The sequence below is a fragment of the Oncorhynchus mykiss genome, chromosome 16, assembly GCF_013265735.2.
Source record: "Oncorhynchus mykiss isolate Arlee chromosome 16, USDA_OmykA_1.1, whole genome shotgun sequence".
Taxonomy (NCBI): Eukaryota; Metazoa; Chordata; class Actinopteri; order Salmoniformes; family Salmonidae; genus Oncorhynchus; species Oncorhynchus mykiss.
Window position 1 is genome coordinate 21081570 of NC_048580.1, and position 26220 is coordinate 21107789.

General features: G+C 42.3%; 1 protein-coding gene across 3 annotated transcripts; it reads right to left on the reverse strand.

Moving 5' to 3' along the window:
* Positions 1-90: 90 nt before the first annotated feature.
* Positions 91-24062, reverse strand: nlrc3 (NLR family, CARD domain containing 3). 3 transcript variants are annotated; one of them, XM_036946482.1, is made up of 19 exons: positions 23591-24059; positions 15127-15312; positions 14412-14675; positions 12459-14208; positions 12002-12088; positions 11501-11584; positions 11194-11277; positions 9429-9512; positions 9188-9271; positions 8662-8745; positions 7906-7989; positions 7049-7132; positions 6700-6783; positions 6408-6491; positions 6126-6209; positions 5864-5947; positions 5345-5428; positions 755-838; positions 91-606 (listed from the first exon to the last, which is right to left on the reverse strand). In XM_036946482.1, the coding sequence occupies exons 2-19, from the start codon at positions 15248-15250 to the stop codon at positions 516-518; spliced, it is 3408 nt and encodes a 1135-aa protein (XP_036802377.1). In that variant the 5' UTR covers positions 15251-15312; positions 23591-24059; the 3' UTR covers positions 91-515. The 3 variants fall into 3 exon arrangements, with proteins under 3 accessions (XP_036802377.1, XP_021420854.1, XP_021420856.1); XM_021565179.2 differs by lacking the exon at positions 23591-24059 and adding an exon at positions 22763-23584; XM_021565181.2 differs by lacking the exons at positions 91-606; positions 755-838 and adding an exon at positions 4792-5173 and having other exon boundaries at positions 23591-24062.
* Positions 24063-26220: the final 2158 nt, after the last annotated feature.

The following is a 26220-nucleotide window of genomic DNA, read 5'->3' on the forward strand; positions in this document are numbered from 1 at the left end:
TGTATGGTGCACACATCATACATCCTCTATGAACTGTATATGTCATGTCACACACATTTTCAATTCATATAAAGGCCATGTATATGTAGCTGCTTTAAGACATGTTTATTAGGAAAATAAATGTACATAAATAATATTTAAATGTCAGTCGGGTATTAATATACACAATTCCAACGACGGTACCAATGTAATAGATCTTAAAATAAGACCGACAACAAATATCCCTGCGGTTTGTCTTTGTGGCTGTCCGTCAGAAGCTAGGTCCAATGAGCCAGGCTGATGGGTAGACTCTGCAATTCTTCCTCTACATGTCCATTGCAAAGACCAAGACTTCTCCATGGGCCATGGATGTGTTCAGAAGGGTGAAATGTGTTCAGAACATTGCAACGTATTGAGCGGGCACGAGAAGGATGGTTCTATACAACAGATGTTATATGTCAATGTACTGTAATGTTTAACCCTCCTGAATAAGCCCCTGGGGACCGATGGCCTTTGACCTCTGGCGTCCCTTGAGGTCAGATCTCCACCACACAGTCTGGAGAGTTGGTTCTGATGGCATCAGAGATTACCTTTGCTCCCGACTCTCCGATGCCGTTCCCCTGCAAGCTGGAGGAGTGGAGGAACATGCATTAAAGCCCGAGTGAGTACACACTCAAGCACGCACACACACACACACAGTCTTACACACACCTTTTTATATACAATATACAGTGCACACCAAACCGTGTATGAAAAGTCAGCAGGATACACTCACTTTATATAAGTTAGCTGGTGGTTTCCTTTCAGGGCTGTGGCGATGAATATGGCTCCATCCATTCCCAGAGAGTTCTCCTGCAGACTGCACACACATTACATGCATCAAAAGGCTCATGTAGAATCCAACATGAGGTCTAAGGCACAACCAGACAAAAACACTCAAAAACAAGACCGCAAGTCCATTTGGAAGTAATGTATTGTGGCAGCACTCTGAAATTGCTATCACTGAGGGAACTGAATGTACGTGTGTGTGTGTGTGTGTCTGTCTTTGAATGCCTGTATCAAATGCTTTCGACTCAAGCCTTTCATGTGATGCTTCTCTCTCTCTGACTCAGTGCTCGGATGAGCTAAGCACAACGAAAATATACCACGCATAATTACTATATACACTCCCCTACGTATTTATCTGGACAGTTGAGATAAAACGTTTAATTTTGACTCTATCCTCCAGCAATTTGGATTAATGGATTAATTTGTTTAGTATGAGGCGACAGTACAGAAACTCACCTTTTATTTGTCAAACATTTAGTATTTGGTCCCATATTCTTAACAAGCAATGACAACATCAGGCTTGGAGCCAAATAAAATGTTTTAGCTTCACTTTCCAAATAAATACATATGAGGGTGCATATCAGCATGAAACATACAGTGCCTTGCGAAAGTATTCGGCCCCCTTGAACTTTGCGACCTTTTGCCACATTTCAGGCTTCAAACATAAAGATATAAAACTGTATTTTTTTGTGAAGAATCAACAACAAGTGGGACACAATCATGAAGTGGAACGACATTTATTGGATATTTCAAACTTTTTTAACAATTCAAAAACTGAAAAATTGGACGTGCAAAATTATTCAGCCCCCTTAAGTTAATACTTTGTAGCGCCACCTTTTGCTGCGATTACAGCTGTAAGTCGCTTGGGGTATGTCTATCAGTTTTGCACATCGAGAGACTGAAATGGTTTCCCATTCCTCCTTGCAAAACAGCTCGAGCTCAGTGAGGTTGGATGGAGAGCATTTGTGAACAGCAGTTTTCAGTTCTTTCCACAGATTCTCGATTGGATTCAGGTCTGGACTTTGACTTGGCCATTCTAACACCTGGATATGTTTATTTTTGAACCATTCCATTGTAGATTTTGCTTTATGTTTTGGATCATTGTCTTGTTGGAAGACAAATCTCCGTCCCAGTCTCAGGTCTTTTGCAGACTCCATCAGGTTTTCTTCCAGAATGGTCCTGTATTTGGCTCCATCCATCTTCCCATCAATTTTAACCATCTTCCCTGTCCCTGCTGAAGAAAAGCAGGCCCAAACCATGATGCTGATGGTGTGTTCAGGGTGATGAGCTGTGTTGCTTTTATGCCAAACATAACGTTTTGCATTGTTGCCAAAAAGTTCAATTTTGGTTTCATCTGACCAGAGCACCTTCTTCCACATGTTTGGTGTGTCTCCCAGGTGGCTTGTGGCAAACTTTAAACAACACTTTTTATGGATATCTTTAAGAAATGGCTTTCTTCTTGCCACTCTTCCATAAAGGCCAGATTTGTGCAATATACGACTGATTGTTGTCCTATGGACAGAGTCTCCCACCTCAGCTGTAGATCTCTGCAGTTCATCCAGAGTGGTCATGGGCCTCTTGGCTGCATCTCTGATCAGTCTTCTCCTTGTATGAGCTGAAAGTTTAGAGGGACGGCCAGGTCTTGGTAGATTTGCAGTGGTCTGATACTCCTTCCATTTCAATATTATCGCTTGCACAGTGCTCCTTGGGATGTTTAAAGCTTGGGAAATCTTTTTGTATCCAAATCCGGCTTTAAACTTCTTCACAACAGTATCTCGGACCTGCCTGGTGTGTTCCTTGTTCTTCATGATGCTCTCTGCGCTTTTAACGGACCTCTGAGACTATCACAGTGCAGGTGCATTTATACGGAGACTTGATTACACACAGGTGGATTGTATTTATCATCATTAGTCATTTAGGTCAACATTGGATCATTCAGAGATCCTCACTGAACTTCTGGAGAGAGTTTGCTGCACTGAAAGTAAAGGGGCTCAATAATTTTTGCACGCCCAATTTTTCAGTTTTTGATTTGTTAAAAAAGTTTGAAATATCCAATAAATGTCATTCCACTTCATGATTGTGTCCCACTTGTTGTTGATTCTTCACAAAAAAATACAGTTTTATATCTTTATGTTTGAAGCCTGAAATGTGGCAAAAGGTCGCAAAGTTCAAGGGGGCCGAATACTTTCGCAAGGCACTGTAATTATGGAGTCCACTGGAAGCCAGAGAGAGGAAGTATGACTAATATCCCTTACTGAAACAGTTCAGATGACCTAAGCTCGATAAATGTGTGGAATTACAACCAGCACAATCAAAGACAGGTACATAAATACAGTGCCTTCAGGCAGTATTCACATTTAGTTGTGTTACAGCCTGAATTTAAAATGGATTCAATTGAGATTTTGTCACTGGCCTACACACAATACCCCATAATGTCAAAAGTGAATTCTAACGTTCGAAATGCTTTGAAATGTATTACAAATGAAAAGCTGAAATGTCTTGAGTCAATAAGTATTTAACCCTTTGGTTATGTATCTTATTTAACTGACTTGCCTAGTTAAATAAAGGTTAAGAACAAATTCTTATTTACAATGACGGCCTAGGAACAGTTGGTTAACTGACTTGTTCAGGGGCAGAACAACAGATTTTTACCTTGTCAGCTCGGGGATTCGATCTAGCAACCTTCCGGTTAATAGTCCAACGCTCTAACCACTAGGGTACCTCCCGCCCATTAAGGCAAGCCTAAAAAGTTCGGGAGTAAAAATGTGCTTCACAAGTCACATAATAAGTTACAATAATAGTGTTTAACGTTATGTTTTAATGAATACCTCATCTCTGTAGCCCACACATACAATTATCTGTACGGTCCCTCAGTCGAGCAGTGAATTTCAAACACAGATTCAACCACAAAGACCAGGGAGGTTTTCCAATGCCTCGCAAAGAAGTGCACCTATTGGTAGATGGGTAAAAAAAAGCTGACATTGAATATCCCTTTGAGCATGGTGAAGTTATTGATTACACATTGGATGATGTATTCACTACAAAGTCCCCCAGTCACTACAAAGATCCAGGCATCCTTCCTAACTCAGTTGATGGAGAGAAAGCAAACTGCTCCGGGGTTTCACCATGAGGCCAATGGCGACTTGAGAACAGTTACAGAGTTTAATGACTGCGATAGGAGAACGCTGAGGGTGGATCAACAACATTGTAGTTACTCCACAATACTGACCTACATGACTGTACAGAATAAAAATAATACAGATATTCCAAAACATGCATCCTGTTTGCAGTTTTGGGGCGGCAGGTAGCCTAGTGGTTAGAGGGTTGGGCCAGTAGCCGAAAGGTTGCTGGATCGAATCCCCAAGCTGACGAGGTAAAAATCGGTCATTCTGCCCCTGAACAAGACAGTTAACCCACTGTTCCCTAGTAGGCCGTCATTGTAAATAAGAATTTATCCTTAACTGACCTGCCTGGTTAAATAAACAAAATAAAAACTGTATTTCCTGAATACAAAGTGTTATTTGGGGGGGGGGGGATCCAACACATCACTGAGTACCACTCTTCATATTTTCATGGTGGCTTCATCATGTTATTGGTATGCTTGTCATCGGCAAAGACAAAGATGATGATTTAACTGAATAGAGGTAAGCACATGCAAAATCCTAGAGCAAAACCTGGTTCAGTCTGCTTTCTACCAGACATTGGGAGACACATTGACCTTTCAGCAGGGCAATAGCCTAAAACACAAGGCCAAATATACACTGGAGTTGCTTACCAAGACGATATTAAATGTTCCTGAGCGGCCGAGTTAGTTTTGAATTAAATCGTCTTGAAAATCTATGGCAAGACTCAAATGGCTGTCTAGCAATGATCACCAACCAACTTGACAGAGCTTGAAACATGAAAAATTAAATGCAAATATTGTACAATCCAAGTGTGCAAAGCTCTTAGAGACTTACCCAGAAAGACTCTGTAATAGCTGAATACTTATGTAAGTGATATTTCTGTATTTGATTTTCAATAAATTAGGAAAAATGTATAAAAGCATGTTTTCACTTTGTCATTATGGGGTATTGTGTGTCGATGGATGAGAGAGAAATACATTTGAATCCATTTGAATGTTGAATATTTCAAGGGGTATGAATACTTCCTGAAGGCACTGAGGTAGGAAATTGCTGTTGTATCCATTGTGCAATATATGTTACTTTGCAAAACAGATTGCCATGGTAACATTAGCCCACTGTAGTTCATGTTTAAAGCCACTAATGTTTTGTGCCAGATCTATGGTTGCTAATGACAATACAGCCCCTGGGGAGGAGTGGAGTCGTTAACCCCTGTGGTTTCCTCTGTGCTTGTGGCCAAACGTCTGATGGAAAAATAACGCAAAACAGAAATGACTTGGTTACAATCCTAAAGAAAATAAATTTGGCTTGTCACGTAGTTAATAACGCAATATTTTGTAGAAAGATAAATGTTATTGTAGAAATGTGCAAGTGGGAATACATTTACAAGGGCTCACTGGATCAAAAGGACTCACTTTAATGATTTGAGTGTTCTGTTTGTCTTCAGTGCATTAGCCAAAGCCTTGGCTCCCTCCATTCCTATGAAGTTCCCTCGTAGGCTGGAACACAAACGAGAATGTGACAGAAAAGGATACAAAAGAACACTACGTCTCTAAATGGACCATAGGGAGGCTGGTGACATCAGAGGGCAGGCTCATGGTAATGGCTGGAATGGAATATATGGAATGGTAAATGTAGGGTTTAAATGTGTTTTAATACCATTTCCTTCGTTCCATTTCAACCATTACTATGAGCCTTATAGTGGACTGTGTTGGGACAAAAATCTGTGAAGAAGAGATCTAGATGAATGTGCCAACAGTGGCTGTCAAGAACAGACCACAAAGAGCGAGAAAGTGGGAGGGAAGGTGTGACCGAGTGAACAATTTCTAGCAAACGCAGCGGGTCAAGAGAATGAGAGTCAATTTGTCGGTATTATGCCGCAAGGACACAGAAATAAAGAGGGAATGAGAGCGATTCAAGGAAATAAAACTCACTCCAGAGTGTGCAGGGTTTTGTTGACCATTAGAGCCTCGGCCATTGAGATGGCTCCACTCCTGCCTGCTGATACACCCTGGAGACTGTAGAGAGAACACACGTGACCGTACACACACGTGACCGTACACACACGTGACCGTAAACACACGTGACCGTAAACACACACACTCATTCTCCTCCATCAGTAGCATTTACAATGTGACAGAAATAAAGGCAACAAAGCTATTAGCTCAGTATTAAATAGCGATATGGGGCACTAACCACAATGTACAGAGAGACGTATTGGTCTTCAGGGCTCCTGCCAGAGCTACCACTCCTTCATCCCCAATGGCATTTTCCTGTAGACTACACACACACACACACACACACACACACACACACACACACACACACACACACACACACAGAGCCAGAGCAAAATCAGTCTCCACAGTCAATCAATGACATTTAACTGTTCTTTGATTTATAGACTTGGGAATGGTACAGTTTCGTCTAAATAAAGAGCCATAGGTAGAATGAAGTGTAGAGGGCTTCAGTGCTTACTCTAGTAGCTGCATGGTGGAGTTGGTGAGTAGGGCGTGGGCCAAGGATTTAGTGGCTGTGCACTTGATGAAATTCCACTGGAGACTGGTAGACAGAGAGGGATATTTAGGTGAATTGAAATGTGTGTAAGCGTGTGTGTGTTGCCCGCATTCTCCAACAAATGTGGCTTGGTGTGGGTTGCTGCTGCAGCCGGCAATTAGGGTTGTTCCATCTCAGCAGGCATTCCCTTCACTTTGCAAGTGTGTGTGTGTGTGTGTGTGTGTGTGTGTGTGCACAGATCTGACTGACTTACCGTAAAGTAGTAAGCGCTCGGTTGACCTTCACAGCTCCAGCTATGGCTTTCACCCCCTCATCGTGCAGCAGGTTGGCTGTAAGACTAAGACACACACACAGGTATTCAATGCAAGAACATCGGTGAGAAAGAAAATAAAAACAGAGGAAGGAAGCCAGAGAAACCATCAATTCTGAATGACCCCAGCTCTAAATAGCCAACTTGTCAGTGCTCCTACTGTCAATACTGAACCCAGATGCCTCACTACGGCACGCCCTGGGTTCGAGACATTTCCCCACGGCTAGCTATTTCTGTGCCACCGTATGGCAGAGGAGAGTGGCCTTTACTGACAGGTGGTGGTGCGACTCACTCCAGGTGCCGGAGAGAGCTGTTCTCCTGCAGTGCCCTGGCCATATCCTTCGCCCCCTCCACCCCGATTGAGTTCTCGCGCAGGCTAGCAGGGAGAGGGGAATGAAACAAGAGTTATTACAAAGACCGAGCCCTGGAACAGCTAGTGTCCTCCTAAAGATGTTATGGCAGTCTCTGCATAGCTTTTGTTCAGAGCGATGGTATAAAACACTAAGGGGGGAAACTAGGAGGTTTCTTTTTTACAACACTCAGGCAGGCTGAGATTGAGTCACAAACCAAACTAGACGGGTTGTAAAAGCTGAAATCTGTAGTTGGTGAAACTGCCACGTACGTTTGCGATATTACAACAACAAAAAGTTATTTCAAACAATGAACAGTTTTTTTTTTTTTTTTCTTTGACATCATTGCACACGCAGTAGAACAGCAGAAGATGTACTGCAACTTGTTTTTTTTTTACCACAATGCTCCTCTACTCTGTTTAATCAACAAAACCACAAAAAATAAAGGCGCTTTGGGGGGGGGGGGGGGGGAGGGGGACAGTGGCGACGTTTCCCCCTTTACGGATTTCGGGTTTAAATGAACATATCCATTTTAATCAGCGACTGATTCAAATTTGGCTAAATGTGTGCAGTGCATCCTCTGGGCAATCAGTGATGAAAATTGACCCATTGTAAATTGCTTGGGAGACAGATGTACAGCAGCAACACTGGTGTTTAGGGAGAGACATGATAACCTGAGCAATCATAGTTGAAGTAAGCCATAATGACATACAATGGAACTGATGAATGTTTCCTCAGTCATTATACTCATTATGACTTAATTGAAGTGAGCAGAATTTCCATTCGCTCCAGTACTCACTTCAGACAGATGAGTCCACGGTTCAACCGCAGAGCCTTGGTTAACGCAGTCATCCCTTTGTTACTGATGGAGTTACTCTGCAGGCTGAAAATGGACATAGAATAATTAATTGACCCTTTAGAACCTACCGATCGGTTCTTCTATTTTATTCTATTTCTATGGTGTTCTTGGTAGCCTAGTGCTTTTTGTGGTTGTAAATGGAACTGTAAGTATTGGAAACGTTTTTATGGCAGGCTGGCATTTCTTAACTGATTACGTGGGTCGAATTTGATCCACAGAAGTGTATTGTGCCATATCACAATGTGTTGCTGAACTCATGAGCCTATTGATTTTCCATGTTTGAATCGGGCCTATAGGTCAATCTGTTTGTCATGACAGCTGTGCATGGCACATAGGCTGCTTATAATAGGTGAATTACCTATCTTATCTATCTTGTTGCCTATATCATCATTAAAAAAAATCTATTTCAAATGCCCCCTTAGTCACTTTAACCTGGCGCCGGGCCTGCAGTAAAGTAATCCCGATATAACCAGCATAAGGAAAATGTGTCAGAAAACAATGTCGCTATGACAACTGCCACTGTTTCTAACCATGTCAGATAAACAGATGGCTTATGTCATCGAGGTCAAATGAGTGCTCGTGAGAGTATTTGTATTCGAGTGTAAGGGGAATAGGAAACATTTTGAAAGTTTATGTCAAGTGGAGGAGCCTCATTGCATGTCAGGTAATGTCATGTAGTGAGGGCAGGACACTGACTGCAGCGAGTGGAGGCTGTGGTTGACGGTCAGGGCCTGGGCCAGGGCTGCAGTGCCTTTGTCCCCCAGCTGGTTACTGCTCAGACTGCAGACCCATAAAGAAACAGAAAACACATTTCAGAAAGCCGCAAGGGTGCATTATTCCGGGCCATATACTGTCAATACTGGAAGTCAGTGGTAACCAGGTAACTAAGCTAAAAAATAAAATAAAAATTAAACTCTTATGTGTATTCTTGCACCATTGAGAGCATGTCAAATGTGTATTCTTGCACCATTGAGAGCACGTCAAATGTGTATTCTTACACCATTGAGAGCACGTCAAATGTGTATTTATCAGTCGATTTTTGACATACAACAGCTCTATAACAGTCAATAGTCTACTGTTTGATGGAACATGACATTGATTGCCTTGTGCTCCTAGACGGTCAGGCAATGAATCTGTCAACACGTTTGGGTGACATATATTTCATTGAATGTTGAGATAGACATCTTGTAGTATGAACCACTGATAATGATCAAGTTCTTACATCAGTTCTGTAAGTGTCCGGTTTGTCTTTAGCGCTTCTGCAATCCTCTTGGCCCCATCTGCTCCAATACAATTCTTCTGTACACTGGGAGCACAATGTTGACATGTTTCAGCGTACACACACACACACACACACACACACACACGAGACACATGCTCACTTGCTGACCTCGATAAGTTGACTGGTCACTTAGAAACACACACACACACACACACACACACAGATGGTCTGTAGGACTCACTTCAGCGAGACAAGTTTGCGGTTGGACAGCAGCACCTCAGCCAGGGCCCGAGCGCCCTCCTCCTCAATGAGATTATTTTGGAAACTGCAGAACCGGGAGAAAATGAAAACGCAAACCAAAATGACATTTCACATTTCACTGGCATTGGTAAAAAAAAATCATCAAATGGCAATAACTACTGAGAGCAAATGTCAGAGTCGAAAATCATATTCAGTGTCTAATGAAAGTCTTCACACCTGTTGCACATTTTGCCTCCGTATATTTAAATCTGAAAAGGGATTACATTTTATTTCTTTCCTACTGATCTGCACATTTTCCAAAGTGCAAGAAAAAAACATAGAAATGTTCTAAAAACAAAGATGTCTAACAGTTTAATATTTATTTGAAGCACATTTTGGCAGCAATTACAGCTGTGAATCATGTTGAATAAGAACATATATCCATTGTTTTGGAAAAACTGCTCAAGCTCAGGTAATTTAGTTGGGGATCATTGATGGCCAGCAATATTCAAGACTTAATGAGCTCAGATTTTATTTGACAGATTCATGTCAGCACCAAGACTAGGCCACTCAACACTCATTGGAAACCCATTCTGGTGTGTCTTTAGTCTTAAAATGTGTTTAATGTTCCCACTGAAAAATAAAACAATCCCAGTGTTGGGTCTTAAAAGACTGAGGCAGGTTTTCCTCCACGTTTTTACCTGGGCATTTGCCAGTTTTGTATTTATTTTGGTCCTAACCAAACTCGGCAGTCCCTGCCAGGACAAGCATACACATACCACGGCATTGACACCACAATTCTTTAAAATGTAGAGGGTTTACTCTATGATGTGTTGGATTTGCCCTAAACCTTACATCCAATTCTTATCCATGTTGTCTTGAAGTATTACTTAACAGCCTTGTTGCAAAGAAGAGGGATGATTTGGAAAGGATTTTTTTTTAGCACAGGTTTCCTTCTTTTCACTCTGTCATATAGGCCAGTAATGTGGAGTGAATTCAGTGCTGTTGATTTATGCACAGTTTTCTCTCAGCTTAGCCAATGAACTTTGTGGCTGTTTTTAAAATCTTTGGCTTTTTTAGTGATATCCATGAGCAGTTTCAATTCTCTTAGGAAGGACAGCCAGATCCTCACAGTACCAGGGTGATGTGATACACCATCCACAATGTATAACCTACTTGACCATACTCAAAAGGATATTCAGTGTCTTGGAATGATTTTGTAACCTCCCCTGATATGTGCCTGTCTGAAAATGTATCACTGACATGTTTTTCAGCTCTGAGGTTGAATCATTGTTTGAAATTCACTATCCAACTGAGGGACCTTACAAAGATGGGAAGTTGTTCTTAACTCATTGTTAAGATGTGCCACAGCAAGTGGTGAGTTCTTATTCGTTGTTTTATTATTTCCTGCAAATTTCTGTAATTTGTTTTACATTTTGAAAACTCTGAAGTAGTTTATGTAGATCTGTAGGAATTTCCTTTTAATTTAATCATTTTTAGATTTAGATTGAAGGCACCAACTGTGCAAGGGGTGTAAAGACTTTCACTAGGCATTGTGGGGCGGCAAGTAGCCTTGTGGTTAGAGTGTTGGACTGGTAACCGAAAGGTTGCAAGATCGAATCCCTGAGCTGACAAGGTAAAACTGTTGTTTTGCCCCTGAACAAGGCAGTTAACCCACTGTTCCTAGGCCGTCATCGAAAATAAGAATTTGTTCTTAACTGACTTGCCTAGTTAAATAAAGGTAAAATAAAATTGTAGTTACTCACTTGATGGACACCAGGACCTGATTCATTTTGAGGGCTTCTGCTAGAAACTTGGCACCTTTAGATCCAATGTTGTTGCTACGGAGACTAAGCCACAAACAACTTATGCTTAACCAAAGGAGAACTTAGTTTAATTTCACAATCTTTAGTTACCACTTTCATACTTATTATATAAGCAACAGGTGGAGTTTTTTTCTCACTCATTAGAAGATGTTCTCAGATTACTGTGAAATGACTGGAACATTGTCATGAACAAACAAACATCTGCCATTCATTTGGATGTAATCGGACACAAATTGGTCTCACTCACTCAAGTGTAATTAGCGTCCGGTTAACCAGTAGTGCTCGACTCAGGGCCTTGGCCCCTTTGTTGCTGATAGCGTTCTCTGCCAGACTGAATATAAGAGAAGTTACATAAGAAAGACCATCATAATACATCATTATACAATACTGGGCATACCAATTTGCATGTATGACCTCAGTGAATATCATGAACAGTTATGTAACTGTAAAGAAAATGTTCAATCGCAATAAAAGGATAGCAATGAACCTGCATGAGAGCTGAAATGTCCTCAATGCTAAATGTCTGACGACATGATTTAATGGTTGTGTAAACATGGTCATCTCCTTGAAATGAAGCATTACCAGAATATGTGAAGGACCTGAGGTCCCAGGGGTCTAAACTCATTAAGAGAGGCTACTTATAGGATGTAGGCTGCTTAGTTTTTGGCTATTTTCCCCCCCACACATAGTGAGGGGGTTCTAGTAATTTTATAGAATCCCTGTCGCAAAGAAATTAATGGCTCCTGACCTTATCTTCTGAAGGTGGCAGTCCTTTGCACTCAGCAAGCTTCCCAGCAGTTCCATGACATCATCTTTAAAATTGTTATTTTCCAATCTGCAAAATGTACAGCATTCTTAGTATGAACGTCAAAACACTGTTATAGGGAATTGGAAATTATATTTCAAGTTTGGCCATAAATGTCACAACATATGGCAGGTTCTGCCTCTGACCTGAATTATTTTCCTATGTCCCCACATCTTACCCCCCCCCCCCTTTTATTCCCCTTATCTGAAATGGTTGGCACTTTGGAGTAAAGGAGGATACTTTCAGGGATGGGAGGGGCTTTGTTGAGATGAGGAGGGTGGCTATCTGAGATGGGAAGGAGCTTATATGAGATGTGGAGGAGTTTACCTAAAATGTGGAAGGGTTTGTTTGAGATGGCGAGGCGACACAGGGAGCTGAGATAGAGCAGACACTAACTAACCTGAGATGGCTGCAGTAGAGCAGCTGAGGCAGCAGGCTTTTGACAGTGGAGTAGTCCAGACATGCCGACAGGTTGGTCTCCTCGCTGCACTCTGGAGACACCTGTAGCAGGTAGGCCAGCGCTGTGCAGTGTGTCCGTGTCAGCTTCCATCCCAGGCCGCCACAGCGCAGGTCCTCCTCCACGCTGCGTAGCACCTCTGTGTGCTGCAGCTCCTGCAGGCAGTAGGCCACGTTCACTGAGCGTAGTGACACCACAGCACCACCGCTGCCCAGGAGGTCCTGCAGCAGCCCAGCTGCCCAAACCCTTTGGCCCCCATCGTCCTTCCCCTGGGCCAGCAGGCCTGCCAGCGGCCGCACTGCCGCTGGACACAGCAACCCCGCCAGGAACCGCACAAACACATCCAGGTGACCATCCTCTGCCTGCTGGGATCGCTGCAGGGCGCTCCTGAAGTGATTCTGGAAGCCGATCTTGGGCCAGGACATGGCGCTCTCGCTGAACAGGTCAAAGATGGCACGTTTGGAGCAGATGTGGTAGTACGTGGCTGCTAAGAACTCCTGCACAGTCAGGTGGGTGAAGCGGTAGGCCACACAACTTGGTGATTCCTCGCGGATCAGTACTCCAGTTCCGAGGCCACCCTGGGTGGATGGAAGGTCTACTCCATAGGCCCTCATGTCCTGCTCACTGAAGGTGTATTTGTGCTTCAGAAGTCCGTAGAAGGCCAGTCGGCCCAGACTTCCCAGCAGCCTGCGGTTGTTCCCGTTAAGCTGGTCCATCTTGATAGGCTCTCTGCCTCTGGGCTCACCTGCTTCGGCTCTCATAGCACAGAAGTGGGAGTAGAGCTCAGTGCAGGTCCTGGGAAGGCCCTCCTGCCAGCCACTCTCCAACAGGTACCCAAAGGTAACAGCCACTATCCAGCAAATGCAAGGCATGTAAGACATCACCATGAAGATCTTGTTGGACTCCAAGTGAGTCCATATCTGACTGGCAGTATCTCCCTTAGGGAAGTTGTGGCTCAGGAACAGCCGAATTTCCTTCGGGCTGAATCCGGGGATCTCGGTCAACCTGTCCACTAGTCCCCCAGGAATCAACGAGGCCACCGCTGGCCTGGAGGTCACCCACACCGCTGCTTCAGGTAGCAGGTTGCCCCGGATGATGTTGGTGACCAAGTCGTCCACCGACACCTCCTTCTTGGGGTCTGTGCAAGGCACAGTCTCCGAGAAGTCCAGAGGACAACGGAACTCGTCCAGACCGTCGAAGATCAGCAATGTCCGACATGTACCACTCAGCACCAGGCTGGGGTCCGTCATGTGAGGGAAGGCCAGCTTCACCAGTCTTTCGGCCGACAGCTTCTCCCCAGTGTTCAGCTCCCAGAAGGCAAAGGGCAAGACAAAACTCACGTCTGTGCAGATCTCACCTCTGCTCCAAAGGCGTACAAAATGTCCCACAAGGGTGCTCTTGCCGATGCCGGCCACTCCCACAGTGAGTGAGACCCTGGGGGGCAGGCTGACCCGTGTGAGGGGCTCCAGGAGTTTGGCCAGGGCCAACTGTCTGACGTGGTGTCTCTGCGCCCCACGGGTGGCCTCAACCTGCATGAGGTCATGCTCCTTCTGCTGGAGGTCTGATAGGCCGTCGACCAGGAGCAAGATTCTGGAGGAGGAGAATTCTGGGCTACAGGGGCCAGGGGAGAGGCTCTCACTTGGTGTGGGATACTGCAACAGAAGAGCCTCCTTGTGCTCCTGAACCATGGGGTCTGCAGTGAGAGGAGAATCAAATCACAGACAATGATAGTTTATAGTAGTTTCAGAGAGGGGTGTATACCAATACAATTACCAACAATAGATAGTGATAAAGCTATCTGGATCTGAACAACTTGCAGAAGGCAGATGACAATCCTACACACAACACACTCTAGCCTATAAACTAGATGCCAACCAATAGGCTCCTCCTCCTCACCGTGCATCGTGATGAGCCTGTACATCTGGGAGTCAGAGTTCTCAAGGAAGGCCTGGAGAGCGTTGGAGCCCTGGGGGTCCATGCTGGCCAGGATGGAGGTAAGGGTGCCCACCCGCTCCTGCAGCTGCCCTCCAGCTTGTACCTGGGCCTCCTCATCCTGGCTCAGCAGTTCCAGCTTCCTCATGTGGGACAGTGCCCCCTCCAAGAGGGGAGTGGTAATGAAGCGCTGCAGATGCCCCTGATGTTTCTGGATCCAGCCCACATCTAGGCCACAAGAGACAGAGACCAACATATTCAGAGCTCGGAACTCTGATTAGAACTCTCTATGTGCAATGTGCACTTTTGACTTTGAGTAAATCATGGATTTAAGTTAATGTTGATTGGTGTGAACTCTTTTTAAGTTATGTGTACATATCGTCAGTTAGAATTTGGTCTAGCGTTGCTGACAAAAACATTTTTTTTACGTCAGATGTCTGATACAACTTAACCTAACGTAGCATGCGTAAAAAGACTCCAGAACAGAGTTCCTACATCCGGTTTTCAGTAGTAAAGGAAGCTAGGTTGAATTAGTTGTATCCCTGAAAACCGGATGCATCCAGTTGTTGGCAACTTGTCCAAACCTGCTTTCATGTACAGCTCTTTCATCGATTGAGGAAATGATCAATGAAGGACATTAAGTGCAGCTCATAATGGCAACAACAGCAATAGCTTTTACCTTCCATCTCTCCCTTGGTGGAAGTTGAGGTGGGGGTAGACTGGAGGTCAACATAGCAGTCCTCTTGCCATGCGATACGCTTGTTTCTGTCCAGAATAGAATTGTAATGGGTGTTTCTTTCCATGGAGCTGTTGCTTGTTCCTGCCTAAAGATATGCCTGTCCACCTTTCTCCATCTCCGATTACTCTTGAACACAAAAAGGAAAAGCATGTCTCACCTCAGGGCACAGAAACGTGACATGTTGTGATTGAAGCCTTCTTCATTGTCAGTACAGTAACACCCTTGCATATCACTGACTTTGCCCTCACCTGATTGGAGTGTCCAAGGGCTCATACGAACAGTGTATAATAATTGTGCCAATCATCAGGGGCTTCCTTTAGAACAGTTGTGTACATTTCACTCAACATTTCTGCGTGCACCATTTCTGAAAAGTCTGCACGAAAATATTGAAATGTATCAACTTGGCACACGCCATATACACGCATGTTTCTAGTTCAAACCTGTCGTAAAACCGTGTGCATGTGAACGAGCATTAAAACTCCGGCTGGAAACCCCCTCCATTCACCTTTCATGGGGACAATAATGCACTTTATTTGCTGCATAATTTGGAACAATTTGGAATTAAGTCACATTTCCTTTAGAGGTGTGGGCCGAATGTTTTAATAACTAAATCAGGTTTTTGCTTTTTCAAACTAAACATGCATGCTGCAGCGAGTGCCTGACCGTGCATTCTGCAAGACTGATTGCATATTCAAAACTATTTAAAAAGTAGACTATGCTGCGAGCCACACTTCTATTCAAAAGACCAGTTGTTGTTCAATATAAACAACAGATTCCCGTGGTGTGTAGCATCCACAAGTTGTCTGAAAATACTCAAATTGGGTTTTATTAAGACGGTACACATATTTTCCCCATTTTTTTCCACAAACGAGCCATTCAATTGAGTAAATTTAATGGCTCGTCTGCAGCCTGAATGAAGGATGTTTTATGTACGAACCGTCGATGGGGGACACGAGCGTGTTGCAAGTTGAGGAAATTTAAGTAGGACGTAAGAAGACCAATGACGTAAAGGTATAATATCGCCATCATGAGACCAGTTGGGCTGTACGGGAGCCTACCCATACTGCCAAATAGTTTTATGTAAGCTTCATTTACTGTGATGGCAGATTGTTTGAATCTTTTACAGTAAAGTATGATGTATCTGGCAAAGGGGGCTGTGTCCGTTTCTGAAAGAGAGAACAATGGCAAATTGTTTTGGACCAACAATGTTTTGCATCTACCGTTTCCCCAACCTAAATACACTGAATAAAAATATGAATGCAACAATTTACAGTTCATATAAACAAATCCAGTCAATTGAAATGAATTCATTAGGCCCTAATCTATGTATTTAATGTGACTGGGATTACAGATATGCATCTGTTGGTTACAGATACCTTTAAAAAACAGTAGGGGCCTGGATCAAAAAACCAGTCACTATCTGGTGTGACCACCATTTGCCTCATGCAGCTCGACATCTCCTTCGCATAGTGTTGATCAGGCTGTTGATTGTGGCCCGTGGAGTGTTGTCCCATTCCTCTTTAATGGCTGTGCGAAGTTGCTGGATATTGGTGGGAACTGGAACCCGCTGTCATACACGAAGATCCAGAGCATCCCAACCATGCTTTTTTTTTTTAGCTTCCAGGAATTATGTACAGATCCTTGCAACATGGTGCTGTGCATTATCATGCTGAAGCATGAGGTGATGGTGGCGGATGAATGGCATGACAATGGGCCTCAGGATCTCGTCACATGAATCTCTGTGCATTCAAATTGCCATTGATAAAATGCAATTGTGTTTTGTTGTCCGTAGCTTATGCCTGCCTGCCCATAGCATAACCCCACCACCACCATGGTGCACTCAGTTCACATTGACATCAGCAAACTGCTCACCACACAACGCCATACACGCTGTCTGCCATCTGCCCGGTACAGTTGAAACCGGGATTCATCTGTGAAGAGCACACTTCTCCAGTGTGTCAGTGGCCATCGACGGTGAGCGTTTGACCACTGAAGTCGGTTACAACACTGAACTGCAGTCATGTCAAGGCCCTGGTGAGGATGATGAGCACGCAGCTGAGCTTCCCTGAGACGGTTTCTGACAGTTTGTGCAGAAATTATTCCGCTGTGCAAACCCATAGTTTCATCAGCTGTCCGGGTGGCTGGTCTCAGATGATCCCGCAAGTGAAGAAGCCAGGTGTGGGAGTCCTGGGCTGGCGTGATTACAAGTGGTCTGCGGTTGTGAGGTCGGTTGGACCTATTGCCAAATTCTCTAAAAGGACGTTGGAGGTGGCTTATGGTAGAGAAATTAACATTTAATTCTCTGACAACAGCTCTGGTGGACATTCCTGCAGTCAGCATGCCAATCGCACTCTCCATAAAAACAGACCTCTGTGGTATTGTGTTGTGTGACAAAACTCAACATTTTAGAGTGGTATTTTATTGTCCACAGCACAAGGTGCACCTGTGTAATGATCATGCTTTTTAATCAGCTTTTTGATAAGTCACATGTCAGGTGGATGAGAGATATGCTTTTTTGTGCATATGGAAGATTTCTGGATCTTTTATTTTAACTCATGAAACATGGGACCATCACTTTACATGTTGTTAATATTTTTGTTCAGTGTTTGATGGACAGCATGTGAAATTCTGAAATATTGTAGAGGGCAGGCTACTGATTTTTAAAATGTATTACAGCACTTACTGGGGCTGGGAATTTAGGTGCGCAACCTGGTCTCAGAGCACTTCGTAATATTCTGTAAGTAAATCCAAGACACTCCAACGCTATGTTATGTTTCAAATGGTATGTATTAATTTGTGGATGTCCATCATTCATTTCGTATATGTTTACGATTTGCAATTCATACAATACGTTATGAATCTGAAAAATGTACAATATGTTACGAATTTGCAATACGTATGATATGTTACGAATTCCAATTTGTTGTTGCTAACGTTAGATTCAAACCCACAGGGGTTAAAGGGGTTAAATATGTGTTCAAAAAACGAAAATATTTCCTGAGCCTTCTTTATATATAGCCTAAAGGACAGACACATTCCTTATGATTTATTTTTAGACTCTTTTTAGACCAATTATGAATGTGTTTCTAAGAGCTATAGTAGTAAAGGCCAAATTAAATATTTTATCAAATCGTTTTTGGGGGATACATACAAGGGTCCTAAAATAAATAAAAAACAAATAGCTTAATGATCCATGATATGACCATCTTAAAACAATTATATATGTTAGCTTGGTAGAAACCCCCACCCCCCTTTGAGGTTAAGTAACCATCCAACACATAACATATTATACTAATTTGAGTGTCCCGGATTTACATTTATTATGTGTTGTATCGCAACATATGTAATGTCTAGTCTATGAGCCTTCTTAACCCTTTTAGCTAACTGTTCCCCTAACCCTTAAACCTGACCTTAACCCTTTTAGCTAACCCTTCCCCTAATATTAACCCTTTAACCTAACTCCTAACCTTAACCCCTAACTCCAGCAGGTGTATCTCACTGATCATCCCCAAAGCCAACACCTCATTTGGCTGCCTTTCTTTCCAGTTCTCTGCTGCCTGTGACTGGAACGAATTGCAAAAATCGCTGAAGTTGGAGACTTTTATCTCCCTCACCAACTTTAAACATCTGCTATCTGAGCAGCTAACCAATCGCTGCAGCTGTACATAGTCCATCGGTAAATAGCCCACCCAATCTACCTACCTCATCCCCATACTGTTTTTATTTATTTACTTTTCTGCTCTTTTGCACACCAGTATCTCTACCTGCACATGACCATCTGATCATTTATCACTCCAGTGTTAATCTGCTAAATTGTAATTATTCACCTACCTCCTCATGCCTTTTGTACACAATGTATATAGACTCTTTTTTTCCTTTTTTTCTACTGTGTTATTGACTTGTTTATTGTTTCCTCCATGTGTAACTCTGTGTTGTTGTCTGTTCACACTGCTTTGCTTTATCTTGGCCAGGTCGCAGTTGTAAATGAGAACTTGTTCTCAACTCGCCTACCCGGTTAAATAAAGGTGAAATAAAAAAAATAAAAACCTTAACCCCTAGTGTTAGCTAAAGTTAGCCACCTAGCCTACGTTAGCCACCTAGCCAACGTTAGCCACAACAAATTGGAAATCGTACCATATACGTTTCACCAATTCGTAACATTGTATGGATTGCAAATTCGTAACATATCATACGAATTGTCATTTGTAAAACATCAGATGAATTGTAATTCGTAACATATCATATGAAATGGATGATGGGCATCGACAAATTAATACATACCATACGAAACATAACATATCATACTAAATGGAATATCTCCGATTTACATACAGAATAACACGAAATGCTCTGAGACCACGTTGCAATAAGATATGCATTACGATTCTCAAGATTCTGTATGTATTGCGATTCAATACTGTGATTTATGTATTGCGATTCAATACTGTGATTTTATTGCAATTCGATGTTTCAAACATATTGCTCACCATGTATCTGCTGCAGAAAGACGAGGAGAGCACCCCCCCATCACTAGAACTTACAGTAGCATGTATACACACTGTAAGCCTACTTCAATGGACAATATCAACTGTTCATTCACCTGTTAAATTTGACTGTATATTATAAACCGTGCTGCCTATGGCATTGCAAAACTTGAAGTACATATAGCCTATCTATTTACTACAACTAGGTCCAATTAAATGAGAGATATACATGGTAATTTGATGTACGGCTACTTCGGAAACATGAACCCACCACGGCCAGAGAAGGTGATGAATTGTTTCTGCAATGGTTCTTAAAATAAAATCGATACGCAAAAGACTCCCGGTTTTTAGATACTAAAACATACTAACGGCTGCATTTCGGTTAATACGTTTTCCAGTTTACACTTTTTATGAGTAAGCTTTTATCATAACCCTCATTTGCACAAAACAATTGCCAGGTTGCAATACAATATTTCAATCACTAACAGAGATGTGTGTACCCATGGAGGTCTAAAGTTTGTGGGAAGATGAGCACATTCTCATGACAAGGTATACTTTTATAAATGCCAACTTTTTTGGGAGTATGTTTTGTATGCCCACATGGTTTATAAATAAGGCACCAGGTGCTTTCCTTGTGCAAGCAGGGGGTAACGACCATTCAATGTATTGAATCCAAACGAATCAATTCGCCGTGTTGCAATCAGGAGTTACATCATGTATGGTCAGTAGTGATGGTTGCTGAAATGACGTTGCTAAAAATGTAAAGACCAATAAACGAGAAGAGGTTTAAGAGAAGAGTTTAAAACGTGTCTGTCAACATGTGACAACAAGCTAAGGCTCTATAAGAGGAGATTCAGAAGGGGCCAAGCACTGCAGCAGGAACAACTGCAAAGAAACATCCATCAGCAGTTTTGGAATGAAATCAGTAAGATGGTTCCGGAAAAAGAAAAAAAAACGTTTATGAAAATCCCTATGGAAATCATACTGGAAAATGGGGAAGTTGAGCATAAGATGAATTGTGTATTATAGAACTGGGGGAATGACTTTGCTAACCTATTTTCAGGTGGCAATATCCCATCTGTGTTTGATGATGACTTCTTACATTAATAGGGCTGAATTCACCTCAAATCAATTCCTGGATGCAAAATTGTCTGTGGAGAAAGTTTGGAAGGCTGTTGAGGAAAGCTAAAAAGCAACAGGGGGAAAAAGGCAACATGAATAGCGGAGCTTCCAAATTTGGACATAAAATGTGTCTATTCCCAAATGTGTTTTGAAAATTTTACGATCCCATCAATTTAGTACACATTTCTCATCAAACCAATCGCAAAGTCATCAACAAATGATCCACGGGTCCCACTAAATTACAGAGGCATCAGCCTTATAAGCACAGCCTACAAGTTATATTCTGGGATCTTAAACAGTCTGACTTTGGAAACGTCAGGTTTGCTTGTAAATCACATTTACACAGTATCCACTGTGATTAGAGCCAGACTACAAGAATGCAAACCTACATATGCATGTTTTGTTGATCTCAAAAAAGGCCTTTGATTGGGTAAATATAGATCAACTTGCTTTCAAACCTATATATTAGCTGGGATGTAAGATACAATGAAAGCCCTACATAGGGGGCAGTAGGTAGCCTAGCGGGTAGGAGTTTTGGGCCAGTAACTGAAAGGTTGTTTGATCGAATCCCCGAGCTGACAAGGTAAAAAAATATGTTGTTCTGAGCAAGGCAGCTAACCCACAGGGCGCCGAAGATGCGGGTGTCGATTAAGGCAGCCCTTTGGGTTAAATGCAGAAGATGCATTCAGTTGTACAACTGACTAGGTATCGCCTTTCCCTAGTGCTCCAATTGCCTGTGTACAGGTAAATGAGCTGAAGACCAGATTGTTTCCCACTCCATTTGGGGTCAGAGGGATACAAGAAAATCAAAGGTCCTTGTGTGCAGATTTGAGAACCAGGATACTGCCTTTGGCAATTAAAGTAGGTAGATTAAATGCCATAGATTAATAAGAGTGGCTATGTACTGTATTTGATTTAGGAGAGGTCAAGAAAAAGCAGCACTTTATTTCACTGTACTTGATATGATTACATAATAGTAACCTAGTTTAATAAAATTATATGATAATTGATAAATTGATAATTGAAATATAGTGTCTTATAAGCCAATCTGTGTTGGGCTTCTTTGAAGCATAATAATAACATTTGTGTAAAAGGAAATCATGCTCTAAACTGCATTTTTGCACTGGGGGGTCTTGAAACCCCCCCTTTGTGCAGTTATGAATGGTGCATCTGTGTGAGATCCTCAAGTAAACAAGCAATTTCCCTCTCATTAGTGTTCTTGTTTTTCCAAGTCAGTTGAAAATAAACTGTGCACTGCAGCCTAATGTGCTGTTCGTAATTATTATAATGTTTTTTTTTTACAAAATAAGTGCTGTTCTTTTTCTTTTTAAATCAAATGCATGGCCCATATAATTCACAGGGCATACACCTTTTCAGTAGTCAGCATTAAGTGGTTTCTTTATTTTTCCATTAAAATGATATAATTAGAGGCCAAAGTCAAGGTAGTGATGCATTACAGACACGATGAAAGAAACAGATGTTATTAAGTAATCAAAATGATTACAACATTCTTTTTTGCAGCACTTGGCAGCCCCGTTCTGTGAGCTTGTGTGGCCTACCACTTCACGGCTGAGCTGTTGTTGCTCCTAGATGTTTTCACTTCACAATAACAGCACTTACAGATGACCGGTGGCACCTCTAGCAGGGCATACATTTTACGAACTGACTTGTTGGAAAGGTGGCATCCTATGATGAAAGTCACAGAGGTCTTCAGTAAGCCCTTCTACTGCCAATGTTTGTCTATGGAGATTGCATGGCGGTGTGCTCAATCTTATACATCTGTCAGCAACGAGTGTCGCTGAAATAGCCAAATCCACTAATTTGAAGGAGTGTCCACATACGTTTGTATATGTCGTGCAACTGACAAAAATACAAATTCTTTCAAAAACATCCGTTATAAAATCTCCCTCCTCAGTCACCCTAATTGACATCAAATATCAAATCAACAGAAGAACATAAGGTCACCTTACCGCTAAGATCTTGATGTGCTACAGTAGCATAGTATACAACGGGCTTATACAGGGTTTTCATTGTAACAAGACAGACAGAGCAAAGCAAGCTTTCCTGTAAAGTCATTCTGTCTTTACCATACCAGGTATGCGCATGGTGGAAGTTGACTCAACTCATCGCCCAAACCAAACACCATAAAAGTAGCTCTTGAGGTGTTGCAGGCAGGTTGTCAGCTTCCGGTTCAGTCTGAGACAGAGTCACGAAGCTAAAAACCACATAACCTACCACGGCCTGGCTGCAATCTTCACATTGCACCTCAGACACCAACAGTGAGACAAACTGACGTGACTATAGTAACAGGAGTACAGGACAGAGCTACTCTTTGGAGATACTTGAGTAACTATAGTTGGAGATACTTGAGCAACTATAGTAACCGTCATTCTTCTAAACTTTCAAGAGCACCAGCATTGACATCCAGTCTCATCAAAAAAATTAGCATTAAGTGAGCTAGAGTGAAACTTAGTGTCAATAATTTGCAGTCAATGTAGTTTATTGTCAAACTTCCTGTCTAGGTGGCCTGTTGGGCCTCGCTTGACTGCTCTCACACGTCTGGTAGTTGCAGCTGAGTTTAAACAATGGTTTTGATGTCTGAAGTCAGAGTGGCTGGTGCCAATGTTGAAAGGAAATGAGAGCGAGAGTAAAGAAGTTGGAAGGGGTGTCAAAAGCTCAAGTAGCCACAAATGCAATATCTTAACCCATGTGGACCTCCACATGGGGGGGAAAAAACAACTGAAATTGAAGCGAGTATAAGATAAATAAATGTATGATCAGGTACGAAGATAACTCACCTTGGGCGACTGGTGCAGCTGTGGGTCGGGTTTCAACAGGTGTGAGCATTAATGACCCTGAACCCAAGTCCTCTACCTCATATTGTGGGGTGGGATAGAAATGGAACAGCTGCTTTGGTTTAGTGGATCTTGCTCTCGCTGTCTGCAGCTGGCCTGAAAGGAACTCTCAGACAAACCCCCCAAAAATAGCTATCCTCTGGAGACACTTTTTCTGACTAGGCGGCTTAATTCTGCGTCAGCACTGAAGGTGCTACTTGTGACAAGAAATTTTACTAACAAAGTAAATAATCGTAAAAAGTAACTTGTCGCTCAGTTAAGGGGGGACTCTGCTCTCGCTGAGCTGTTTGACGTTGCACCTCTTCCTGTGTCACTATCTGACTTCCTGTATCGAGGCAAGGAGATTTCAGTTAGGCATATGATGCTTTGCGTTTCATGAACTCTATTTTTGAATTACTCCTTGTGCACATACACACACCAAAACATCTCCCCAAAGATAATTTAAGCTAGGGAGCTAGAAGATGTTATCAATCATCCTCAAATTTAATCTAATGCCAAAATCAAATGTAAAACTTACATTGATATGATTAGGATCATTTAGAATTGACAATAATCAAAAGACAGGCAGGTAGCCTCGTGGTTAGAGTGTTGGGCCAGTAACTGAAAGGTTGCTAGGTCGAATCCCTATGCTGACAAGGTTAAACATCTGTCATTCTGACCCTGAACAAGGCAGTTAACCCACTGTTCCTAGACCGTCATTGTAAATAAGAATTTGTTCTTAACTGACTTGCCTAGTTAAATAAAGGTTAAATAAAGGTTAAATAAAAACATAAAAAAGGGCATGAAGGTGTCAGGGCAGGCATAGAGTGGCTGACAGAAAGAGGATGGAACAGAATCATCTCATACTGTGTAGAGAAAACAAACTAGATAAGAAAAAACAAGTAATTGAAAGGGAGAGATGGAGAGGTTGTGAAAGGGAGACACACACTATGTAAACACTACATCAATGTAGAATTACGTCGGTACTTGCACTCAAACCATGAAAAGGCAAAACCAAGGAGGCCAAGATGTAAAAATATAATGAATAGCATCAGTTATTGAATCCTTTGGCCATGTCTCCAGATATAAAGTGGATTTTGAAAAGTCAGTGGCTGGGCAGTTTGGAGACCTGACAGCTATACCACATTTTCTGGGTATATTTGTCTCACCTAACCTTAAAGATCTTTTCAAACTCAACATCGTTGCAGTGCTCAAGAAAGTCAGAATTGATCTCAAAAGGTGGTTTCCCATCTCATGGATTGTCAGAGTGACCTTATTACGATGAATATCCTCCCTAGTTTGCTCTACCCAATGCAAATGATGCCACTGTGGCTCGCTTGATAATTTGTCAAGTGTTGAGAAGGACCTCTCTAAATGCATTTTTTTTTTATGGTAAAAGAGCTCGACTTAAAATGAGGACTCTACAACCACCCAAAGAGAGAGGAGGGCTAGCTCTGCCCAATATATGGTACTACAATTGGGCATGCCTTGCCTGCATCATTTCGGAATGCATGCAAAGCTACAGTGTCTTGCGAAAGTATTCGGCCCACTTGAACTTTGCGACCTTTTGCCACATTTCAGGCTTCAAACATAAAGATATAAAACTGTATTTTTTTGTGAAGAATCAACAACAAGTGGGACACAATCATGAAGTGGAATGACATTTATTGGATATTTCAAACTTTTTTAACAAATCAAAAACTGAAAATTTGGGCGTGCAAAATTATTCAGCCCCTTTACTTTCAGTGCAGCAAACTCTCTCCAGAAGTTCAGTGAGGATCTCTGAATGATCCAATGTTGACCTAAATGACTAATGATGATAAATACAATCCGCCTGTGTGTAATCAAGTCTCCGTATAAATGCACCTGCACTGTGATAGTCTCAGAGGTCCGTCAAAAGCACAGAGAGCATCATGAAGAACAAGGAACACACCAGGCAGGTCCGAGATACTGTTGTGAAGAAGTTTAAAGCCGGATTTGGATACAAAAAGATTTCCCAAGCTTTAAACATCCCAAGGAGCACTGTGCAAGCGATAATATTGAAATGGAAGGAGTATCAGACCACTGCAAATCTACCAAGACCTGCCGTCCCTCTAAACTTTCAGCTCATACAAGGAGAAGACTGATCAGAGATGCAGCCAAGAGGCCCATGATCACTCTGGATGAACTGCAGAGATCTACAGCTGAGGTGGGAGACTCTGTCCATAGGACAACAATCAGTCGTATATTGCACAAATCTGGCCTTTATGGAAGAGTGGCAAGAAGAAAGCAATTTCTTAAAGATATAAAAAAAAGTGTTGTTTAAAGTTTGCCACAAGCCACCTGGGAGACACACCAAACATGTGGAAGAAGGTGCTCTGGTCAGATGAAACCAAAATTGAACTTTTTGGCAACAATGCAAAACGTTATGTTTTGTGTGTAAAAGCAACACAGCTCATCACCCTGAACACAACATCCCCACTGTCAAACATGGTGGTGGCAGCATCATGGTTTGGGCCTGCTTTTCTTCAGCAGGGACAGGGAAGATGGTTAAAATTGATGGGAAGATGGATGGAGCCAAATACAGGACCATTCTGGAAGAAAACCTGATGGAG